This window comes from Neomonachus schauinslandi, chromosome 4 (genome assembly GCF_002201575.2).
Source record: "Neomonachus schauinslandi chromosome 4, ASM220157v2, whole genome shotgun sequence".
Taxonomy (NCBI): domain Eukaryota; kingdom Metazoa; phylum Chordata; class Mammalia; order Carnivora; family Phocidae; genus Neomonachus; species Neomonachus schauinslandi.
In genome coordinates this window covers 39,836,162-39,857,881 of record NC_058406.1, presented here as the reverse complement: position 1 = coordinate 39,857,881, position 21,720 = coordinate 39,836,162, and the positions used below count along the sequence as shown (strand labels likewise).

At 36.2% G+C, this 21,720-nt stretch overlaps 1 protein-coding gene across 1 annotated transcript in view; it reads right to left on the bottom strand.

Moving 5' to 3' along the window:
* Window positions 1-7,040: 7,040 nt before the first annotated feature.
* Window positions 7,041-21,720, bottom strand: part of C4H1orf185 (chromosome 4 C1orf185 homolog) — a 44,270-nt gene continuing 29,590 nt past the window's right edge. Inside the window, exons 3-5 of the mRNA XM_021684447.1 lie at window positions 17,007-17,142; window positions 8,882-8,918; window positions 7,041-7,435 (exon numbers count right to left, since the gene is read on the bottom strand). Of these exons, the coding sequence (XP_021540122.1) occupies window positions 7,041-7,435; window positions 8,882-8,918; window positions 17,007-17,142 (568 nt within the window). The remainder of the gene's footprint in view (window positions 7,436-8,881; window positions 8,919-17,006; window positions 17,143-21,720) is intronic.

The window sequence follows — 21,720 nt, the reverse complement described above, 5'->3', positions numbered from 1 at the left end:
TGAAAAAGAAAACCAAAGCTGGTGGCATCACAATTCCACACAATTCCACAAGCTCTATTACAAAGCTGTAATCATCAAGACAGTATGGTACTGGCACAAAAACAGACACATAGATCAATGGAACAGAATAGAGAGCCCAGAAATGGACCCTCAACTCTATGGTCAACTAATCTTCAACAAAGCAGGAAAGAAGGCCCAATGGAAAAAAGACAGTCTCTTCAACAAATGGTGTTGGGAAAACTGGACAGCCACATGCAGAAGAATGAAACTGGACCATTTCCGGGGCGCCTGGGTGGCTCAGTTGGTTGGGCGACTGCCTTCGGCACACGTCATGATCTCAGGGTCCTGGGATCGAGCCCTGCATTGGGCTCCCTGCTCAGCGGGAGGCCTGCTTCTCCCTCTCCCACTCCCCCTGCTTGTGTTCCCTCTCTCACTGTCTCTTTCTGTCAAATAAATAAAATCTTAAAAAAAAAGAAGAAAAAAGAAACTGGACCATTTCCTTATACCATACACAATAGACTCAAAATGGATGAAAGACCTAAATGTGAGACAGGAATCCATCAAAATCCTTGAGGAGAACATGGGCAGCAACCTCTTCAACCTCAGCCACAGCAACTTCTTCCTAGAAACATCACCAAAGCAAGGGAAGCAAGGGCAAAAAGGAACTATTGGGACTTCATCAAGATAAAAAGCTTTTGCACAGCAAAGGAAACAGTCAACAAAACCAAAAGGCAACCAACAGAATGGGAGAAGATATTTGCAAATGACATATCAGATAAAGGGCTAGCATCCAAAATCTATAAAGAACTTATCAAACTCAACATCTAAAGAACAAATAATCCAATCAAGAAATGGAGAGAAGACAGGAACAGATATTTCTCCAAAGAAGACATCCAAATGGCCAACAGACACATGAAAAAGTGCTCAACATCGCTCGGCATCAGGGAAATCCAAATCAAAACCTCAATGAGATACCACCTCACACCAGTCAGAATGGCTAAAATTAACAAGTCAGTAAACGACAGATGTTGGTGGGGAGGCAGAGAAAGGGGAACCCTCCTACACTGTTGGTGGGAATGTAAGCTGGTGGAACCACTCTGGAAAACAGTATGGAGGTTCCTCAAAAAGTTGAAAATAGAGCTACCTTATGACCCAGCAATTGCACTACTGGGCATTTACCCCAAAGATACAAATGTAGGGATCCGAAGAGGTACGTGCACCCCAGTGTTTATAGCATCAATGTCCATAATAGCCAAACTACAGAAAGAGCCAAGATGTCCATCAACAGATGAATGGATAAAGAAGATGTGGTATATATACACAATGGAATATTATGCAGCCATCAAAAAAAAAAAGAAATCTTGCCACTTGCAGTGATGTGGATGGAACTAGAGGGTATTATGCTAAGCGAAATAAGTCAATCAGAGAAAGACATATATCATATGACCTCACTGATATGAGGAATTCTTAATCTCAGGAAACAAACTGAGGGTTGCTGGAGTGGTGGAGGGTGGAAGGGATGGGGTAGCTGGGTGATAGACACTGGGGAGGGTATGTGCTATGGTGAGCGCTGTGAATTGTGCAAGACTGTTGAATCTCAGATCTGTACCTCTGAAACAAATAATACATTATATGTTAAAAAAAAAAAAGAAGATAGTAGGAAGGGAAAAATGAAGGGGGGGGAAATCGGAGAGGGAGATGAACCATGAGAGACTATGGACTCTGAGAAACTGAGGGTTCTGGGTGGGGGGATGGGTTAGCCTGGTGATGGGTATTAAAGAGGGCACCTTCTGCATGGAGCACTGGGTGTTATACGCAAACAGTGAATTATGGAACACTACATCAAAAGCTAATGATGTAATGTATGGTGATTAACATAACAATTAAATGAAATTTTAAAAAAAGATACTGATTTTGTTTCTTTCAGATATATATCCAGAAGTAGAACTGCTGGACAATATGGTAGTTCTTTTAATCTTTAGGGAACCTCCATGCTATTTTCCATGATGGCAGTAATAATTTACATTCCCACCAAGGATTCCCTTTTCTCCACATCCTTGCCAATACTTGTTGTTTCTTGTGTTTTTTATTTTAGCCATTCTAACAGGTGTGAGGTGACATCTGTTACATCTTGTGGCTTTGATTTACATTTCCCTGATGATTAGTGACTTTGAGCACCTGTTGGCTATTGTATGTCTTCTTTGGAAAAACTTCTCTTCAGTTCTTCTGCCATGGCTCACTCTTGAACTATTACATGCATAGGTGAAAATCCAAGGTATCCTGGGGCAAAACAACAGCTGGAGAGCTGAAAGAACCAAGCAGATACTTCAGTTATTGTCTACCACAGTGGAGACAGATTTAACCTATACAAGCTTACTTGATTTAAGAGAAAAAGCTCTAAGACTGACAAATAGCTCTAACTTGAATCATCACCATATAGAGATGTGGTTCCTCAACCGGTTCCCAGATTTGAGCTAGTTCTCAGGCTCAGAGCCTTTTAGATAAAAGATGGCCTTTGAGGAAAGGCCCAGCTGCTTTGCTAAAAATTTACATTGCAAATTTTATTACATACTAAATCTTCCTCCTACACTTCCCCCCAAATATTTGCAGCCATTTGCCAGTGTGAGAGTGCATTGAGCTAAGGGAAATACCCAGATTTAAAAAATAGGTTACCAGATACTGGCTGTGAACTGACACTAATTCCTGGAGATCTGAAATGTCACAGTGGTCCCCTAGTCAAAATAGGGGCCTATGGAGGTGAGGTCATTAATGTAGTTTTAGATTGGTCCATCTCAGTGAGCCCAGTGGGTTCCAAACCAAACCTGTGGTTATTTCCTCCAGTCCTAGAAAGCGTAATTGGAATAGGCATACTTAGCAAATGGCAAAATCTCCACACTGGTTCCCTAACCCATAGAATGAGGGCTAGTACGGTAGCAAAAACCAAGTGGAAGCCACTAGAACTGCTTCCCCCTCCCAAAATAATAAACCAAAAGCAATACACATAGAGAGATTACAGATTAATGCCACTCGAAAGATTCAGGAGTGGTGATTCTTACCATATCTCTTTTCAAGTTGCCTATTTGGCCTGTGCAGAAGACAGATGAATCTTAGAAAATGAAAATGGATTGTTCCAAACTACTTAATCAGGTAGTCCCTCTAATTATAGCTACTGTTCCTGGTGTTGCTTCATTGGTGGAGCAAATCAATACTTTCTCTTGTATATGTTATTCACCTATTCCTCCGGCAAATACTTTTTTTCTTTATTCCTGTTAGCATGGACCACAAGATGCAGTTTTATTTCATCTCTAAGGGTCAGCACTAACACCTTCACTGTTCTACTGCAGGGCTAGATTATCTCTCTAGCTCTCTGTCATAATCTAGTATAAATGGGCCTTAATCTTCATTCCATACAAATGGACACCACAGGACATTTGTGATATCAAGCTTACTGGACATGGTGAACAAGCATCAGTAACTACCCTAGATAATTTGGTAAGATATATGCATGCCAGAGGGTGGAAATAAATTCTACAAAATTCAAGGGCCTGCTGCTTCAGTAAAATTACTAAGCATCCAGTGGTCTGGAGCATGTCCGGATATCCCTTCCAAGGTGAAAGACTAGTTGCTGCATTGGATACCTCCAACCACTAAGAAAGAGGCACAATGCATAGTGGGCTCCTTTGGATATTGAAGGTAACATATACTTCATTTGGATGTGCTACTTGGACCCACTTACTGAGTAACCTGAAAGAGGTTCCAGTTCTGAGTATGGCCTGGAAGAATAGAAAGCTCTGCAACAGATACAGGCTGCTAAGTTAGTTGTTCTGCCACATAGCAGATCCATGCTATGTGAAGTGTTTGTAGCAAATAGATATACTCTATGGAGACTTTAGCAGGCAACTCTAGGTTAACAAGAGCCTACAGGATTCTAAACAAAGCTATGTTATCACCTGCCAATAATTATTCTTTTGGAACGTCCTCTGGCTTACTATTAGACTAGTAGGGACTTAACATGTGACCATGGCCACCAACTTACCTTTGAGTTCAACTGTTCACCATGAATTGGTGTTGTCTGATTTGCTAAGACATAAAATTAGGCATGCAGATCTGCACTCAATTACAAATGCCATTAGGATATATAAAATTGCATTTGAGCAGATTCTTAAAGCACAAAGAAACTGCATAAGAAAATGGTTAAATACCCATGGCTCTTACTCCAGCTACATGGTCTTCTCTCTTTCACCACATACCTGTGGCATCAAGTAGAGTTACTTACCATCATTTGACTGAGGAAAAAAATACTTGAGCCTGATTTTCAGACAGTTCTACATGATATGCCAGCATCATCTCAAAGTTCACAGCTGGAGTACCAGAGCCCTGCTCATGTATGGCCTTGATACGCAGTGGTGAAAATTTCAGTAAGCATAACTTTGAGCAGTGACCTAGCTGTATAGCCTGGAAGGATAAATGTTCCAAGATATAGATTTTTACTGATTCACTGGCAGTGGGTAATGGTTTGGCTGAATGGTTGGGGACTTGTAAGGAATACAATTGGAAATTAGTGACAAGGAGTCTAGGAATGATATATATAGGTAAGTTTCTCTGAATGGGTACAGAATATGAATATAAGTGAGTCTCAAGTAAATGTTCCCCAAAGAGCAATATCAGAAGAAATGTTAATAATTAAGTGGACAAGATGATCCATCCATTCTGTGGATGTCAGCCTCTTTCAAAAGCTACCCTTGCTACTGCTATGAATAATAAACTGTCCTTTGTCACTGACCCAAGAGACACAAAACTATTGAAGGCTAACTTGTCAGAGGGCATGAATGGTGAAATTCAGATCCTTCACAGTTCTTGAAAATAAGATTATTTTAGACTTCTAGGTTTAATTTCATGTGTACTGCTCATTAGTCTTTTCAAAGAGAACAATTATACAGCTATGATATAGAATAACATTTTCATAAACAAGTAAATGTGTTAGGTTTTGAGAAATAAATTCAATCTATTCTATGATAATATAACAATTACTTTATATGCATAGATCTCTTTATTTCTCATTTGTAATGACAAACATTTGGTTAGGATGCTTTGGTCGGGGGCGCCTGGGTGGCTCAGTTGGTTAAGTGACTGCCTTCGGCTCAGGTCATGATCCTGGAGTCCCGGGATCGAGTCCCACTTCGGGCTCCCTGCTCGGCAGGGAGTCTGCTTCTCCCTCTGACCCTCCTCCCTCCTATGCTCTCTGTCTCTCATTCTCTCTCTCAAATAAATAAGTAAAATCTTAAAAAAAAAAAAAGGATGCTTTGGTCATAGTAGCAGAAACAAAACTCTTTCTACTTTATGCAGAAAGGATAATTTATTATAAAATTACAAGGGTACCTTACCAACAGTTAAACAACAGTTTAAAACAGGACACTAATAAATATCAAATTTTGCTAGCTTAATCAAACAGGGGGATTTATTATTAGGATACAAGGGTGCCATACCAAGCCAAGGGCAGGCTTCATGAAGGGCTGGAACAAGGAAATGGAGGACTATTAGAAAGCAGGAATCACATTCTCCTGATCTCTCATCTCAGCTTTTTACTTTGCAAGTGCTTCACTGCTCTCTCACTGCAGATTTACTATTTTTCCTTCCCAAACCACAAGGTGGGACATGGCAGCCCATAGCTCCCAAGTTTGTTTCCTCTATTCCAGAGACTAATCAGATCAAAGCTAGACTCTCTTATCTTCAATCCCAAATTCCTAGGAAAGTTTTAAGATCTTACCAAATTAGAGATGACTTTTCTGGGATAGGAAGACGGACTCTGGGACGCCAAGAGACAGAGAACAATTTATATATATGCTGTTCCTTACAGACCCTAAGTTCAAATAGCTTATTTAGATGTGGGAGTGGATATTAGAGAGATGTTCTCACAACCAGTAACTAGTAGAAATAATGAGGTGGTTCAGAAGAGAGAGGTGTTCTAATCTTTTTTAATATTTCCCATGGGACAGAATCAATAGACATGGGTAATGCTACTATCTTAATTGAGACAAATTTTTTTTCATTTATTGTAATAGATATGATTTATCTCTTGGGAAGATAAGCACAAATGCTGGCATGAGTAACTTAAGCACAAAAATTAATATTATATTTAATCATTTTCCAAGAAAGAAAGAAAAGGAGAGACTGATTACATGGAGAGTATTTAGGAGAAAGGGGAAAAAAAATTAATTACATGGTGGATTTCAGAAATTCCTCAGGACCAAACATAGAAATCTGACCAAGGGTCTCTCAGATTATCTTCATTAAGAGGTTTTGGAAAACTCATCAAACTCAGTAAATTTCCTTCATAACCCATTTGGAATTATTCCTAATAAAATGATAAAAATATGTAAAAAAGAAAAAAAAGGATTTCTCAGATTAGAGAGGAACTCTGATTCATCTAGCTTGAATCAGCTGCTTAAGAACATAGCTGCCAACATTTCCATCATAGTGGAGTAAGGACTGGGAAACCATTCTGAGAAGCAAACATAGGAAAGGGCAAAGAAAATTATGTTCTGGATTCTTCAGTGTTCCAGGCTCCCCTAGAAGAGCAAAATTATATTGTTTACCAAAATCATGACAAAATAAAATTTGAACGATAGGAAATTTATGTATTTAAAATTCAGAAAAGCTGATGGAAATATTCTGCCCAGTCCTACCCATATTGAAATAAAATTGAAAATGTCAGAAGTATAAGGAAATGCTGTCAAAGTTTTATTCAAAAGTCTATTTGTGCTGAAGATTTCTTAAAGTATTTCTCTTGTATGCTGAAATACATTCATATTATTTATTATGTCCTTTGATGAGATACAAGGGGTTAAGCTTAATGTTCATGATGTCACTCTACTGCTTCCTGTAATTTTGTTTCTAGAAATAAGAATTGGCAAGGGAAGTAGGACCACTCTATGGTAACGAACAAGTAATAGTATGGACATGTTAAGAGCCTCAGAAGCTGGTAATTCAGTTTTAACTTTCCATCACTTCAGTATATACAATGTTTCAAAAGAAAAAAGTCATTCAATATTATGTTGAAGGTTTTGTATTTCAACCTCTGTATTTCTTCGTGAAAATATTTCCTTAATGCTGTCATCTTTCTGATCATCATAAAGTGTCATGTTCAGTACATTTTCAGTACAATCTTCTAATGAAATTGTTGACAGGTATGAAAATACTTTTTCCATTAGAGGTTCCCTGAGAAAAGGAATTGGAGAGCTCTTTTTTGCTAGAGTATCATCAGAAAACCAGTCATCAGCTGCTTCTATACTTTGGCTGTAATAAGAATCAGATGGTAGTGTTGATAAGCTTAAGGTAACACTGCTGGGATGTGTTGCCAAGCTAGTCTCTGAGGGGTCACAAATGACCTTTTTTGTTGCAAGGCAGAATTCATCTTTAGAGTGATCTTTTATTACTGTAAAAGAAAATTAGATTTACTATGAATATTACATATTCATCAGCCAAATCTTACTTATAAGGACAATATTTCTTTTTCAAATTCAGACTTTTTAGGGTTAAAATGGACAGGAGGATGCAATAGTGAAAATTCTGAGTTGCTATCATCATCTGTGCGATGTTAAATATGTAACTGGGGATTAACAATTTCACAATGATGAAGAATAGAAAAGGCTATTCTAAATAAAATCAATCTGCTTTAATAGGAGATTTTAAATAGGCTAGAAGGCTCAGTTCTGGAATGTCCCTTAATATCAGAAAACATAGTTTCTTAAATATTTATAGATAAGTATTGCCTGATTTTTAAAAAATAAATTAAAAAAATACATGCCTCTGTAAGCAGGCAGATTACAAAATGTTTGGTCCACAGTGGGAAGGGCCTATGGGTTGGCTTTACACCAATTAAAATAACAACTAATATTCCTAGAGTGCCTTACAATATGCAAAGTCGTTTGATATATTTCCGTATCTCATTTATCCTGTAAATAATTTTTCAAGGAGGTTATTATTAGAACCACTTCATAAAGGAGAAGACTGAGATTTAGAGATGGATGACTCACCACAAATCAGATACACAACAGACTTCACCTAGACTTCTAGTACTCTAAGATTCATGCTTCTCCAATTATTACATTATTTATGCTGCACAGTTGATATTTAAAAATGTTAAGTTTTAGAAAATATCACACTAAATAGTATCCTAAGGACCTTTTATAATATTTTACATATTGACTTTTTTTTAACATATTGACTTTTGAAATTAAAGTACAACATTAATTTTTAAAGCTGTTTTAAATACCTTATTATATTTTATATATCCAACATTTCTTATATTATGTAGGACGGTAATGTTTTGAGGTACTAAGACATCATGTGCAGTATCTAAAGGATTATAAAATACCCATGTCTTTTGACCCTCCAGGATTACCATATGGCATTGACTATGATACTTCTTCTGTTTTGTTTTTTTTTTTAAGAGATGGGGAGAGAGAGAGGGAGAGGATGAGTGGAGGGAGAAAGAGAGAATTTAAACACGCTACATGCCCAGCGTGGAGCCCTACGCCAGGCTTGATCTCACAACCCTGAGATCATGACGTGAGCTGAAATCAAGAATTGGATGCTTAACCCACTGAACTACCAAGGTGCCCCTGACAATGATACTTTTGGGTATAAATAAGGAACAAAAATTTAAATTTCACATTTTAATTTAAGATGCGACATTGCAAGTCTTGTTTTTTAAGAAATATATGCCCACGCACATACTAATACATTACTGTTTCCCTTGAATTTCCATAATATTAAAATAATATTTAGATAGCATTTAGGTAGGCCTCTTGGTTCTTTAAGATGCAAATTGCTTTAAGTTGATTATGATTTCTTCTAATAAATTGTTGAGAAAAATTACCTTTTATATGTGCTGTTTCCTTTTTTCTTTGCTCCTCCTATATAAAAAAAGTTATTTGTATTTAAAAAACTGAATGTTTCTATGTAATTTGTTTAATATATTTAATGTATATTTATATAAGAATAATATATTTTAACTTCATAATAAGTTTTTGATGGAATTTTTTTTCCACGATGAATTTATTTCACCAAAATATACTGACAGAAAAAAAAAGTGTTTAGGTCTCATCTGGAAAGAATGTGAATTGGTTCAAGAAGGCAGTCTCAGGATAGGGAATGAAAGGGTGAAATAGAGTTCATAAGGATTATTTCTCCCCCTCCTCACTAACTCAGAGTCACTTGATTAGAACTAGAGAGGTCTAAAAAAGTAGTTAGAATTCCTAGACTTACTCATTTCATTAACCAACAACAACAAAAAAGTGAATTCTGGCTGAAGACTTTTATAAAAGTGTGCCATTCTTTTGAAGCAAATAAAACAGTTGCTCAAACAATATGTTCCATATGTGTTCTGGGAAGTGTCATGGTGTAGTAGTTTTCAAACTCCAGGGCATCAGAATCACCTGATGTGCTTATTAAAATGCTGATACGTGGGCATAATATCAGACCCTACTAAAACAGATTCTCTGGGAGGGGTTTGGGAATATCCATTGTAACACACTCTGCAAGTGGTTCTGATTAGGTTTTCCTACTGCATAGGGTGTTTGGGATGGAGTGGGTGAAGATGAGGCTGGAGAGATAATAACATTGTCTTCTTGTGTTTTAGGAGAACAGTGTTAGTACTCCATGCTGATCTGCATTGTCCTATCCCCCAAAATGATTTGCTTAAGATATACATATATATAGGGTATGTATGTGTATGTGTGTATATATATTATGTATATAATATATATATTTCATATATGTCTTATATGTATATAGGATAACACATAAGTACTTTTTTCACAATCAACTTTACTTATTTGTCACTTTTACCTTTTATTAATATAAATGCCAGTATAGGGTCCTGACTTACCTTACCTGGACTTAGGACCAATTCAATTTGTGACTCCTATATAAATTATATTAGAACGCTGCCCCTCAGACTTTTATGTCCCTATATTTTACCTGGGGAATTTGTTCAAATGCAGATTATAACCCAGTAGGTCTGGAGTGGGGTCTGAGATTGTGCATTTCTAACAGATGCGCCCAGGTAATGATGAGATTGCTGGTCTGGGGACCACGGAATAAGGCCCTAGACTGATTGAAATTCCACCCAAATTTAAGGGAATAGCAAAACAAACATTCTTACATATTGCTACTTATAAATAGGTAGAATTTTTCTGGAGGGCCATATAACAAATCTACTTCTAGAAATGTATTATGCCAGGTTAATAATTTTGGATTTATGTAAATATTCAGTTACCAGAATGTTCTTTACAACATTGTTAAGCATTTTTAAAGTCTGCAACTTAAAATTCTAAAAGAAATACTTAAATGTATTATGATACATAGATAGTAGTACAATCAATATTCTTCCAACTATTAAAAATGATGCTATAATTCCAGAAGTAAGGGCTCAAAAAATGACAGGGACATATAAAAAAAGACAAGGGGGACGCCTGGGTGGCTCAGTCGGTTAAGCGTCTGCCTTCGGCTCAGGTCATGATCCCAGGGTCCTGGGATCGAGTCCCGCATCAGGCTCCCTGCTCTTCAGGGAGCCTGCTTCTCCCTCTGCCTCTGCCTCTCTCTCTGTCTCTCATGAATAAATAAAAAAAAAATCTTAAAAAAAAAAAAAGACAGGGAAACATCCTTGAAGGGGTTCCCACTGGTTAAATTTGGGCATCAAAATAAGTATAGTAATGGATTATCATCTGCTGAATAACACAGAAACCCATGAGTCTACACAGATAATAAAGACAGAGAGCTTTTTTCTTATAGTAGAAAGCCAAATGGAAGATGGAAGTAGTAGAATTAGAAAAACATTATTTGCTACAATTTTGTAAAGATTAGTTCAGGCAAGAATAATTTATATAGCTGGTAAGTAGAGTTTGATGAAGAAAGATATTTTCATGGTTACTTGGTTCAAAGTGTCATCACACAGGTTATTTAATTGCTAGGGTAAAAACAGGAATAATACAATGGGTGAATAGACATCATGTGTGATCAACTAAAATCATTAGTGAAAAGCAGATGAACATTGTATGTCTTCAGGTGTGATAAAATGAATCTGATCACAAGGAAAGTCAAAATGAGTCTATGATCTATAAAGTAACTGACTGTATTCTTCAAAAGTGTCAATATCATGGATGATGACAAAAGGACATTTTTTTTAAAGATTTTATTTATTTATTTGAGAGAGAGAGAATGAGAGAGAGAGAGAGCATGAGGGGGGGAGGGTCAGAGGGAGAAGCAGACTCCTCGCTGAGCAAGGAGCGCGATGCGGGACTCGAACCTGGGACTCCAGGATCATGACCTGAGCCGAAGGCAGTCGCTTAACCAACTGAGCCATCCAGGCGCCCGACAAAAGGACATTTTAAAATATTTTGAACTGAACAATGATGAAAACAAAACATAAAAATTTGTGAGATGCAGCAAAAGCAATGCTTAGAGGAAAATTTAAATATTAGATGTTTATATTATAAAAGAAGAAAAGTCTAAGAATAATAAAATTGAATATTTCTAGCAAGACTGATTTAGGATATAATCAGGAATGAAATGAGTGCCATCACTAAAGATTCTACAGATATTAGAAGGATAATAAGTGGATACTATTAAAAACTTTATGCCAATAAACTTAACAACTTAGATTAAATGGACAAATTCATTGAAAAACATAAATTTCTAAAACATACAAAATAAAACATTTAAATATCTATTAAAGGTCCTATATTTATAGTCAAAAACTTTCTCTGGAAGAAAACTCTAGACCTAGATGAACTCATTGCTGAATTCTAGGAAAACCTTTGAGAAGGCAGTATTGCCAATTATACACAAAAATTTTTCAAAAAGTAGAGGAGCAGGAAACATTTCATAGCTATTTTGTGACCAGAATAACTGTGATTTTAAAATCTAACAACAAAGAGGGGCATCTGGGTGGCTCAGTCTGTTAAGTGTTTGCCTTCAGCTCAGGTCATGGTCCCAGGGTCCTGGGATCGAGCCCCGCGTTGGGCTCCCTGCTCAGCGGGGGGTCTGCTTCTCCCTCTATTTCTCCCCCTGCTCCTGTTCTCTCTCTCTCTCAAATAAATAAATTCTTTAAAAAGTCTAACAAAGATATTATAAGAAAATTATAATGTCCCTCAAGAAAATAGATGCAAAAGTGACTTAAAATATATCAGTAAATCAAATCCAATGGGTTTATTCCAGGAATACAAGGTTGGTTTAACATTTAAAATTCAATGTAATTCACACTAACAAAAGAGAAAATCCATGTGAACAATGTCAAAAGATGCAGAAAAACCATTTGGCAAAATTCAGCAAACTTCATGACTAAAAAAACAGAAACAACAAACTCTCATTAGACTAAGAATAGAAGGGAATTTTCTTGACCTGACAATATGCATCTACAAAAATTCCATAGTTAACCTTCTACTTACTGGTGAAGAGTTGAATGTATTCTCTCTGAGATGAGGGATATAAAAAGGATAACTGTTCTCGACACTTCTATTCATCATTATACGTGAGGCCTTACCCAGTAAAACAAGATAAAAAATTAAAAGCATAAAGACTAGAAAATAAGTAAAATTGATGTTTTTCACAGATGATATGATTGTGTTGAAGAAAACCCTATGGAGTCCACAAAAGAAAAACTACTAAAAGTAATAAGTAAATTTATTTATAAAGGTCACAGAACACAGATCAATATAAATATCAATTGCCAAAGATGGCAATTCACTCCAATCTTATCTATAAACTAAATGTAATTCCCATCACAATCTCAAAAAGATTTTTTGTAGCTAGAGATTAATTTATCTTAAAATTTATATGAACAGGCAAAAAAACAATAAAAGCTAAAAAAAATTGACAAAGAAATGAAATTGGAGGAACCATACTGCTCAATTTTATGACCTGCTATGTAGCTAGAGTGTGGTATTGGTAGAAATAGACACAAAGGTCAGCAGTACAGAGATCCAGAAATAGACCCACACATATTTTTCCAACAGATTTTTGACAAAAGTTGCAAAAGCAATTCAATGTAAAAAGGATAGCCTTTTTGATAAATAGTGCTGGAACAATTAGACATCAGGAGTCCCCAAAATGAATTTTGACTTACACCTCATACCTTATTAAAAAAATTAACTAAAAGTGGATCAAAGATAGAAATATAAAATGTAAAACTTAATAGCAAAAACAATCATGAAAAAAAAAAGTTGGAGAACTTCCTGAAATTAAAACTTACTTCAAAGCTATAATAATTAAGAAGATGTGGTACTGATATAAGGATAGATACATAGATCAATGGAATAGAACTGACATTCCAGAAATAAAAGTTCACATTCATAGTCAATTGATTTTTGACAAGTGTTCCAAGACAATCATTGGGGAAAGAATAGTCTTTTCAACAAATGGTGTTGGGACAACCAGATATGTACATGCAAATGAATGAAGTTGGGCCCATACCTCACACCATATCAAAATGTAACTCAAAATAGATTAAACATTTAAATATAAGAGCTAAAACTATTAAAACTCTTAGAAGAAAATATAGGCATAAATCTTTACATCTTAGATTAGAAAAAGGTTTTAGATATGACACTGAAGTTTTTAATCTTGATGAAGTCCCAATAGTTCATTTTGCTTTGGTTTCCCTTACCTCCAGAGACATGTCTAGTAAGAAGCTGCTATGGCCAACGTGAAAGAGGTTGCTGCCTGTGATCTCCTCTAGGATTCTGATGGTTTCCTGTCTCACATTTAGGTCTTTCAACCATTTTGAATTTATTTTTGTGTATGGTGTAAGAAAGTGGTCCAGTTTCATTCTTTTGCATGTTGCTGTCCAGTTTTCCCAACACCATTTGTTGAAGAGACTATCTTTTTTCCATTGTATATTCTTTCCTACTTTGTCAAAAATTAGTGGACCATATAGTTGTGGATCCATTTCTGGGTTTTCTCTTCTGTTCCATTGATCTACATGTCTGCTTTTGTGCCACTACCATATTGTTTTGATTACTACAGCTTTGTAGAATATCTTGATATTTGGGATTGCGATATCTCCATTTTTGTTCTTATCAAGATTGCTTTGGCTATTTGAGGTCTTTTAATTTTAGGATTATTTGCAAAACATAAATTTGATCTGTTCATACATTGGAATACTATAAAAAAGTCTATAATGAACTATGGGTATATGCACCAACCTGGATGAATCTCAGAAACATAATGTTGCACAAAAAGGTAAGAGTATATTAGACATGGAGTCTAAAAACATGTAAAATTTAATAATACATTGTTCAAGGATCTATAGTATTTGTGGTAAAACCATAAAGCAAAGCAAAGAAATGGTTAACTGCAATTACAGGATAATGGGTCCTTCAGTGAAGGGTGGGGGTACAGACTGTAAGAGATAAATGAAGACTCAGGACATCTCAAAGGTACTGGTAATATTCTATTTCTTATTCTGGGTGGTGGGCTTAGTCTTTAAATTGTTTATGGGTACTCTTCTGTTTATATGCTGTATTTCACAATAAACGCTTTTTTAGAAATGAAGCTGTAGTTCTAAATATTAAGCCGTATCTTTTGTTATAATTTTCATCCTCCTGCCTGTCTGTCTCTAGGAGGTGAGGAAGAGGCCACTACACAGGCAGAAATTGAGATGAAAAAAAGAGGGGCAATATGAAAAAGAATCCTTTTGTACTGAAACTGGCTGTGGCTGAAGTCAGCACTACCTTATTCTTTTCATACCATGTTTTCATACTATGTTTTATAATACCTTTTTTCCTGAATTAGGTTCCTATCACTATCAAGAATTCTGGCTAATATTTAAATTTACTTGTGTATTATTTATCTCTCCCATTAGACTATAAATCTCATGGGAATAGGGACTCTTGTCTTCCTTGTTCCTACTACCAAATTTCCAGTTGCCTAGAACAGTGCCTGGCATATAAGCCTTTATTAGGTATTTGCTGAATGAACAATAAACAGTTAAACAGTACTACTATATATGTACTTCTTCCATCATAGTACTCATGACATTTTTGTAATTATCTGTCTGTATCTATCATTAGGTATGAAGACATCATTATGTCTGTATCTATCATTAGGTATAAAGACATCATTATACTACAGTACCTAGCAAAATGCCTAGATGTGTTGGGTACTCAGTAAATTCAATTAATACTAAATACGTACATAGAAACATCTTTCTCTGCAATGCAATCTCAATTTCAAACAACCCTTCATTTGAAAGAACTATTAATCTTTAGAATTGATTTGATCATTAAGCCCACCTGCTTAAAACCCCCCAGTAATCATAATGGTAAACTTGTATGATGCTCACTATGTGACCAGGCATGATTCTGAGTGTTTTTTACATACTAATTCATTTACTTCCCATAACAATTCTGTGGAGATAAAATCATCCTCATTTTGCAGATGAGGAAACAGACACACAGAAGTTAAGTAACTTGCCTAAGATTATACAGCTAGTAGTGGTAGAGCCAGGATTCTAACCTGCATCAACTGGCTCTACAGTCTATGCTCTTGACCCTAATCCCATAATGCCTCCAGTGGATCTGTAAAGCCTATGGAGTAAAATCCAAAATCCTTAGGCTGTAAATGAGGTTTCTCACAACCCCATCTCCAGGATCTTTCCCCACCACTTCTCTCTATGAATCCTAGGCCCCAAACACTGTAACAATTTTACTGAATATGTTACTTACTTTCATAGCTGCAAGCCTTTGAACATAGAATGAATGTCCTTTGTTCTCTTTCCTCCTGGCACACTTACATTCCGTTCTCAAAATCCAGCTAAAAATTTCTTCTCTGTGAAGCCTTCCTCAATTTATGCTCCCTTGTCTGCACTTCTTCAATTCTGTGGCTCTTACCACATTATGATGTAATTTTTAGCTTATATGTTTTTCTTCTCTACTAACTTTGGGCTCATCTAGGTCTCAACTCATATCTTATTTGTTTATGTAGCCTCAGTGCCAAACCTAGTGTTGTCATATTTAAGGCACTTGAAAAATATTTGTTCAACAAATGAACACTGAGTTCAATTTGAGTTCAATATTCAATATGTATAATGAAACTTTGATATCCTATCAATTTGTTGCTATTTATTTATTAATGCTATAATAATAATGATGATGCTATAAACCACTAATATTTGTTTTGTTTAGTTATATCATAGTTTTACATTTCTACTGGTATCTCCCCCTTGTTTTACTTTGTCCATATAACACTTGTGTATGGTGTAAGAAAGTGGTCCAGTTTCATTCTTTTGCATGTTGCTGTCCAGTTTTCCCAACACCATTTGTTGAAGAGACTATCTTTTTTCCATTGTATATTCTTTCCTACTTTGTTGAAAATTAGTGGACCATATAGTTGTGGATCCATTTCTGGGTTTTACTTTGTCCATATAACACTTGTTTTACTTTGTCCATATAACTCTCTTTTGACACCACATAACAGAAAGTTAATTATGTGTCTTCCTTCCCACTTGTACTACACTAGCATATCTTACCATCCTTAACTGGGGGTTCCCAGAGCTTAGAATATAATGAAGTCTTAATAAATCCTTGTTAAGTTTTACTTAATTTCAGTTAGTTGGTTTTGTTAAATTATCTGATTATCTGAGTATCCTCTTATTTCCAAATCGCTTTCCTCTGATGGGCCTGGCAATTTTGCTTTGTTTTTCTTATGCCATTTATCTTCATCCCTGTAATAATCCCCATCTGAGGAATATAGGTTCTTAAGCTAGAGATATAGAGAAACAACTACAAAAGCATTTTCTTTTAGTTTTTCAGTTTCCTATAATATAAAAACTAACTAGTCTGGGTAATTTAAATTTAGCTCCACGTTACAATCTCTCAAATTTAAAAATAACAGTGGATACTCTGTCTTTCAAATTTAAATGTTAATGACAATTTCAAACAATGTTAATGACATGGTATCAAATAAATTATTTGAAAATATTTCTATAAACTATCATACACTACCTGTGATTGGAATCCTCCAGTATGAAAATTTCGAGAAATAAAGATACACTGAGAATGATTTTTAATCTTTCCCTTTAATGATCTTTGCCTGCATCTCTCATCAGTAGCTTTAAATTTGGAATTTTGAAATATTTCTCTGAAAAATATTTTATAGAGAATTATTATCAAACATGAGTTCCATTATAAATCACTTAAATTATTATTTCCAATAGTTATACATAAAGGTTTAAAATCAGAATTACTATATATTTATTTATTTTTTCAAAGGGTTCCTTTTTTTTTTATTCTTATGTTAATCCCCATACATTACATCATTAGTTTTAGATGAAGTGTTCCATGATTCATTGTTTGTGCATAACACCCAGTGCTCCATGCAGAATGTGCCCTCCTCAATACCCACCACCAGGCTAACCCATCCTCCCACCCCCCTCCCCTCTAGAACCCTGTTTGTTTTTCAGAGTCCATCGTCTCTCATGGTTCGTCTACCCCTCCGATTTCCCCCGCTTCATTCTTCCCCTCCCACTACCTTCTTCTACTTCTTTTTTTTTTTTTCTTAACATATATCGCATTATTTGTTTCAGAGGTACAGATCTGAGATTCAACAGTCTTGCACAATTCACAGCGCTTACCAGAGCACATACCCTCCCCAGTGTCTATCACCCAGTCACCCCATCCTTCCCACCCCACCCCCCACTCCAGCAACCCTCAGTTTGTTTCCTGAGATTAAGAATTCCTCATATCAGTGAGATCATATGATACATGTCTTTCTCTGTTTGACTTATTTCACTCAACATAATACCCTCCAGTTCCATCCACGTCGTTGCAAATGGCAAGATCTCATTCCTTTTGATGGCTGCATAATATTCCATTGTATATATATACCACATCTTCTTTATCCATTCATCTGTTGATGGACATCTTGGCTCTTTCCACAGTTTGGCTATTGTGGACATTGCTGCTATAAACATCGGGGTGCACGTACCCCTTCGGATCCCTACTTTTGTATCTTTGGGGTAAATATCCAGTAGTGCAATTGCTGGATCATATGGTAGCTCTATTATCAACTTTTTGAGGAACCTCCATACAGTTTTCCAGAGTGGCTGCACCAGCTTGCATTCCCACCAACAGTGTAGGAGGGTTCCCCTTTCTCCGCATCCCCGCCAACATCTGTCATTTCCTGATTTGTTAATTTTAGCCATTCTGACTGGTGTGAGGTGGTATCTCATTGAGGTTTTGATTTGGATTTCCCTGATGCCGAGCGATATTGAGCACTTTTTCATGTGTCTGTTGGCCATTTGGATGTCTTCTTTGGAAAAATGTCTGTTCATGTCTTCTGCCCATTTCTTGATTGGATTCTTTGTTCTTTGGGTGTTGAGTTTGATGAGTTCTTTATAGATTTTGGATACTAGCCCTTTATCTGATATGTCATTTGCAAATATCTTCTCCCATTCTGTCGGTTGTCTTTTGGCTTTGTTGACTGTTTCCTTTGCTTTGCAAAAGCTTTTTATCTTGATGAAGTCCCAATAGTTCATTTTTGCCCTTGCCTCCCTTGCCTTTGGCGATGTTTCTAGGAAGAAGTTGCTTTGGCTGAGGTCAAAGAGGTTGCTGCCTGTGTTCTCCTTTAGGATTTTGATGGACTCGTGTCTCACATTGAGGTCTTTCAACCATTTGGAGTCTATTTTTGTGTGTGGTGTAAGGAAATGGTCCAGTTTCATTCTTCTGCATGTGGCTATCCAATTTTCCCAACACCATTTGTTGAAGAGACTGTCTTTGTTCCATTGGACATTCTTTCCTGCTTTGTCAAAGATGAGTTGACCATAGAGTTGAGGGTCCATTTCTGGGGTCTCTATTCTGTTCCATTGATTTATGTGTCTGTTTTTGTGCCAGTACCATGCTGTCTTAATGATGACAGCTTTGTAATAGAGCTGGAAGTCCGGAATTGTGATGCCGCCGGCTTTGCTTTTCTTTTTCAACATTCCTCTGGCTATGCGGGGTCTTTTCTGGTTCCATACACTATATATTTATTTTTAAAACACCAATCAACATATATATTCCCTTCTCATATGTTACTGATTTCACTACACCTATTTTATTCATAGAATGTAAATTAAGCTACTTCTTATGCAGTCATTCCAAACTTAACTATTTATTTTATTTATTTTTTCAAGGAATTATGGCCTTTATTTTTTTTAATTTTATTTTATTATGTTAGTCACCATAAACACTGTTTAAAAAATAATGCTGATTGCCATTTCTTCTTACAGAAGTACTAGAAAATTTCTAAATTAATTCAAGAGACTGTATTGCATTACTTAATGAGGTACAATTAGGATTCACTCATTCATTGAATTCAGTTCACTTAACAGATATTTATTCAGTACTATGTGTCAGGCATTATGCTGCATGTTGTATATATAGTGGCAAGGAAAAAAAAGCACAGCCACTACCCTCATAGAACTGTTATTGCTCTCGTGGAAGTTAAACACTATTAAGGAAGACAGACATTAATAAAATGCTGACAAGAAAATGAAAAATTACAACTTTGGAAAGTGTTATCAAGGAAAGGTACCTGGTGGACTGTGGGAGTATGCAACAAAGGGAATTAATCTGGTTAAAGAGGTTAAGGAAGGCTTTTCTGAGGAAGGGATGATTGAATTGGGCATTTGAAGCAATAGTTAGTTATTAGGTAGAGTATTGTGGAGGAAGGGAGATGCAGAAGAAAGAATGTTCCAGTCAGAAAGCATATCAAGTATAAAGACCTAGGGGCCAGATTAGGACAGTGCAACAGAAGCAGTGAAAGCAAGAGAGAAGTGGGAGATGAAATGGGCAGACCATGTAAGGCCCTAAAAGTCATGCCGCTTGGGCGCCTGGGTGGCTCAGTTGGTTAAGCGACTGCCTTCGGCTCAGGTCATGATCCTGGAGCCCCTGGATCGAGTCCCACATCAGGCTCCCTGCTCCGCAGGGAGTCTGCTTCTCCCTCTGACCCTCCTCCCTCTCATGCTCTCTGTCTCTCATTCTCTGTCTCGCAAATAAATAAAATCTAAAAAAAAAAAAAGTCATGCCACTTGTCTTTATCCTAAAAGCAATGGGAAGTCCTTTATAATATAGTGGGGAATGGGATGGAATGGTCTGGGAACTTCATTAGATGTGTATTTGGAAATTTGGAAAATGTCTGGCTTAAGTGTGAAGAGATTTAATGAGGATGATAGTAAAGGTAGAGTGTCAGTTATAACTTGTACTGCAGTAATCTATGTGAGGGATAATGATAACTTAAATAAGATGGTGGCAGTGGTAACTGAAAGAAAAGGATAGATTTGAGTGATTTATGAGGTAAATAAATAGAACTTGGTGATGGTTCAAATTTGGGGGAAGCATGAAAGAGAGAGGAAGATATCAAGCATGTCTTCAATTTTTAGAGAGAAAAAAAACCCCTTCCTTGACCTCACATTCTCCTCCAGCTACTTCCCCATTTGTCAACTCCCCTTCACCAAAAACAAAACAAAACAATACAAAACAAAAAAAACCCATCTTCCTTAAAGAGAGATCTATACTTGATTCAATTCTCTTACCTCCTGCGTTTTATTCAAATGTGAGCTTCTGAACCCATCACTCCACCAAAACTGTTAAAGGTCATCAATAACTTCCATGTTGACAAATCCAAAAATTATTTCTCCATCCTCATCTTTCTCAACTTCTTAAGCACTTTCAATATCATCTCCTCCTTCTTGAAACATTTTCTAATTTTTTCCCTCTATTTCTTTTAAAAATTTTAAATTCCAGTATTGTTAACATACAATGTTATCTTAGTTTCAGGTGTAAATATAGTAATTCAACAAGTCCATACATCACTCAGTGCTCATCATGACAAGTGCACTCCTTAATCTCCATCACCTATTTCACCCATCCTCCCCTTCACCTCCCTTCTGATAACCATCAGTTTGTTCTCTATAGTTAAGAGTCACTTCTTGGTTTCCCTCTCTCTCTCTCTTTTGTTTTGCTCTTTGTTTTGTTCCTTAAAATCCACATATTAGTGAAATCATATGGTATTTATCTCTCTGACTTATTTTGCTTAACATTATACTCTCTAGCTCCATTCATGCAAATGGCAATATTTTATTCTTTTTTATGGCCAAATAATATTCCATTGTCTATTATACCACATCTTCTTTATCCATTCATCATTCGATGGACACTTGGGCTGCTCCCATAGTTTGGCTACTGTAAATAATGCTGCAATAAACAGCATTATTTATTTATTATTTATTGTTGTCTAATTGCTTTGGCTAGGACTTCTGGTACTATGTTGAGTAAAAGTGGTAAGAGTGGACATCCTTGTCTTGTTCCTGACCTTAGGAGGAAAGCTCTGTTTTTCCCCACTGAGAATGATAATAGCTGTGGGTTTTTCATGTATGGCTTTATTATGTTGAGGTATGTTCCCTCTAAACCTACTTTTTAAAGGGTTTTTTATCATGAATTGATGTTGTACTTTGTCAAATGCTTTTTCTGCATCTATTGAGGTGATCAAAGTTTTTACTTTCTTTTATTGATGAGATATATCACACTGATTATTTTGTGAATATTGAACCACCCTTGCATCCCAGGAATAAATCCCACTTGGTCATGGTGAATGACTTTTTTAAATATTGGTGGATTCTATTTGCTAGTATTTTGTTGAGATTTTTGCATCTATGTTCATCAGAGATATTGGCCTATA